At 49.1% G+C, this 3,718-nt stretch overlaps 1 protein-coding gene across 1 annotated transcript in view; it reads right to left on the minus strand.

The window, feature by feature from the left end:
• Window positions 1-685: 685 nt before the first annotated feature.
• Window positions 686-3,718, minus strand: part of LOC114063491 (general transcription factor II-I-like) — a 52,261-nt gene continuing 49,228 nt past the window's right edge. Inside the window, exon 11 of the mRNA XM_027895787.1 lies at window positions 686-702. Coding sequence (XP_027751588.1) covers window positions 686-702 — 17 coding nt within the window. The remainder of the gene's footprint in view (window positions 703-3,718) is intronic.

Below are 3,718 nucleotides of genomic sequence, written 5' to 3' on the forward strand. Positions count from 1 at the left end.
CACACCATTGGCTATAGGAAAGGGCTCAGAAAGTGTGTCCCCATATCTGACTTGACCACGCTGGTCCTCATGGAATGAGATGATCATTTTGAGGAACTTGGGAGGACATCCTAAACCTTCCAAAATCTACCACAGACCTTTTCTGCTCACAGTATTGAACGCCTTGGTGAGATCAACAGAGGTTACATAGAGTCCTTTGTTCTGTTCCTGACACTTCTCTTGCAGTTTTCTCAGAACAAATACTATGTCTGTGGTACCTCTCTTGGCTCTGAAACCACATTGGCTCTCAGGTAGAAGATCTTCTGCTATAAGGGGTATTAATCTGTTCAAAAGAATTCTTGCAAGGATCTTACCAGCAATGGACAGCAGAGTAATACCTCAGTAATTTGAACATACTGATTTATCTCCTTTCCTCTTGTACAAGGTGACGATAACAGCATCACGAAGGTCTGAAGGCAGTTCACCTCGTTCCCAGCAGCGCACCACAAATTCGTGAAACTCAGCATGGAGTGCTTGGTCACTGTGCTTCCAGATTTCTGGTGGGATTCCATCAACCCCGGCTGCCTTGCCAATTTTCACCTGCTGTATTGCTTTATGAGTTTCTCCCATGGTGGGGGCAGTATCCAGTTCTGTTTTCACTGGTTGTTGTGAAATGTACTGCATTGCTGAGTCCTGAACTACAAGGCTAGTACTGAAGAGAGTCTGAAAATGTCCAGACCATCAACTCAAAATGGAAACTTTATCTGTGAGAAGCATTTGGCCATCTGCACTGATTAAAGGGCTTTGAACCTGGTTTGTAGGACTGTAGGCTGCTTTCAGAGCCTCATAGAATCCCGTTAGTCACTCTTATCTGGGCATAATTGGATTTTTTCTGCTAGACTGGTCCACCACTTGTTCTGGATGTCACGAAATTTCTGTTGGAGCTTTCTGCATGTGAATCAAAAGGCTGCTTTTCTTGCATGACAAGATGGCTGAGCAAGGTGGGCTTGGTGAGCAGTTCTCTTCTTACTCAACAATTCCTGGATCTCATGATTGTTTTCACTGAACCAGTCCTTGTTTTTCTTGAATAGAACTCTAAGGATTCTTCAGAGGACTGTAGGATGCTATTTTTAATAAGTTGCCAAAGTGCTTCAGGAGAAGGATCTGTGGAATGAACTTCGAGCCTGGATTGGAGATTTGCCTGGAAACTGTCCCTTACTGTAGCTGTTTGAAGACGGTTAACCGGAAGTCTCCTTCTTGGAATTCTGCTCCTTTTAGGCTTGAGCTTAGAGTGGAGGTTAAGCTTACAGAGCACAAGGCGATGATCTGTTTGGCATTCTGCACCAGGCATCACGGGGTTGTGACGAACATCACAGATGTCTCTCTGTCGGACCAAGATATAATCAATGAGGTGCCAGTGCTTGGACCTAGGGTGCATCCAGGTTGTCTTCAGACTATCTTTCTGCTGAAAGATAGTGTTGGTGATGGTGAGCTGCTGCTCAGCACAAAACTCTAGCAGAAGGCGACCATTATTGTTGCAGTTTCCAACACCGTGCTTACCTAATACTCCTTTCCAGGCTTCAGAGTTCTTTCCTACTCTGACGTTGAAATCACCAAGGATAATGATCTTATCATCTCGGGAACCTTTTGGATAAGGTGGCGTAGATCGGTGTAGAATTTATCTTTTTCGGCAGGGTCAGCTTGGAGGGTTGGGGCATTTATACTGAAGAGAACAACAACATGTTGCTTGTTGTGTAGTGGGAGGAGTAGGGCGATAATATGATCAGAATGTCCAGTTGGCAGATTTTCCAGTTTAGAGGCAATAGAGTTTTTAATCATGAAGCCAACTCCTGAGAGATGCCCTTCAGATCTGGGTTTACCTGACCAGTAGAGTGTATAACCAGCACCATGTTCTCTAAGGCTGCCTTCCTCATGGAGATGAACTTAACTGAGACCAGCAATGTTGATGTTGAGTTGTGACAGTTCATGGGCAATTAGAGCAGAGCGGCGCTCAGGATGTCCACTATCTGCAGTATCAGTGTTAATCTGGACACCCCTTTGAAGGCAGGTGTGTGCCTTTGACTCTTAATCTTTATTTGACCTCAACAGAAGATGCCCATTGGCCACGGTTAACCAACTGGGTGAAGGATGGAGATGAGCTTTGGTTGGGTCACCTTTTCTAGACCCCTCTCCGTGTGGAGCAAGCAGTGCTCTCCTTGAAAAAGGCTGCTTGGTCATTCAGGATGCTGCCGAGTGAGTCTGTCATCTCCGGGGTCAGACTCAGGTGACCAGTGCCCTGAACTGCCTGCATGAAGGGTTGGGTCTGCAGATTCCAGTGCACCTTTATCACCTGCCGTTTCATCCCTCACCTGTCGCTGCAGGACTTTACAAGTGTGGGTATAACCCTCGAGCCTGCGCAGTGGATTTTTTAGGTGAGGCTCAGTTTGCCCAGAACTGGTCCCACCCTTTACTCCTGAGGTTCATCTGCCAGGGCCTGGCAAGCTTGGATGATGACAACAAAGTCCTCAGGACGCAGGTTTAATTGGAGTATCCTTCTCTTGTATGGATGGCCTTACAGGCCTAAGTGAGCTCCATCTACCTGGGTTTGAAATTAGAGTTGTCCTTCTCCTAGGATGACTGCCAGAAAGTTAGTGAGCCCATCCTGCCCATGGAGACATTTTATCTTATCTGACCTTTCAGTTTTGACCTGTATGGCATGGGAGACTATACCGGAGGCATATACCACCACCAGCACAGCTCACAACCTCATAACGGCATACAGGTCTCTCCCCACTGAAATAATTTGGACAAGCCCTTCTCTGCCTACTATTCCTTCACAACTTCCTACACTCTAACCCAGGGGCATTTCCTTGCCCTAAACACCCCTCCAAGATGCTAAAATTCCAAAACAAAAAAAAAAAAAAGCAAAAAAAACCAAACACACAAACCATTCTGGGCAGAAGCCGCAGGCAAGCCAAGTCCATCACATCCCACCCTCGCTGCTACAGTGCCCGAACAGGATTGATCCTGGCATACCCCTGGGCAGGGTGGGCAAACATGGAAGGGGTCCCCACATCCTCCTGGGGCTTGGGCACCCTCCACAGCACCTGCCCAGCCAAAACCTCCAAACCCCCAGAGACACCCACTACTCACCCCAACTCCACCCTCCCCCCCACGGTGCAACTGCAACTTCCCCCTCGCAGTGCCCCTCCGCGGCTCCCCAAAGGGGACGTCCCCGCCTGCCACCCGGTCGGCCCAGGGAACCCGCAGGTCTGTCCAGCCCCCCCTGCTCCTGCCTGGCCCGAACCGGCCACCCCTGCTCCTGCCTGGCCCGAACCGGCCACCCCTCTGCAAAGCCACCAGCCATATGTCAACTGCTCCACTGCTCCACAGTCAAAAACAGAGCTCCCCACGGCATCTCCACGATGTCGACTGCACAGATGGGCATAGCAGCATCTCCCATGCATCCAGCGCGGTGACAGGCACGGAAGCACAAGTGGGTCCCTCATCCCCCACCACCCAGCTGCAGGAGCAAGCCAAGTGTGAGGTCACCATCCCACCCGCCAACGTGGATCCCCCCCTGCAAAATACACCTTTTCACAAAATCAAGCAGAGAGATAAAATATGCTTTAATTTTATCTTACCAACATTGCACTCTCCCACTTTTCTTCTCTCAGTATTGCCAGCTTCCTTAGCTGACCTAGTGCGTGTCGGTCCCTCGTTAGAGGACAGGTAGTCG

Source organism: Empidonax traillii, unplaced genomic scaffold (genome assembly GCF_003031625.1).
Source record: "Empidonax traillii isolate 1590-97213 ecotype Southwest subspecies unplaced genomic scaffold, ASM303162v1 scaffold468:size725061, whole genome shotgun sequence".
NCBI classification, from domain to species: Eukaryota; Metazoa; Chordata; class Aves; order Passeriformes; family Tyrannidae; genus Empidonax; species Empidonax traillii.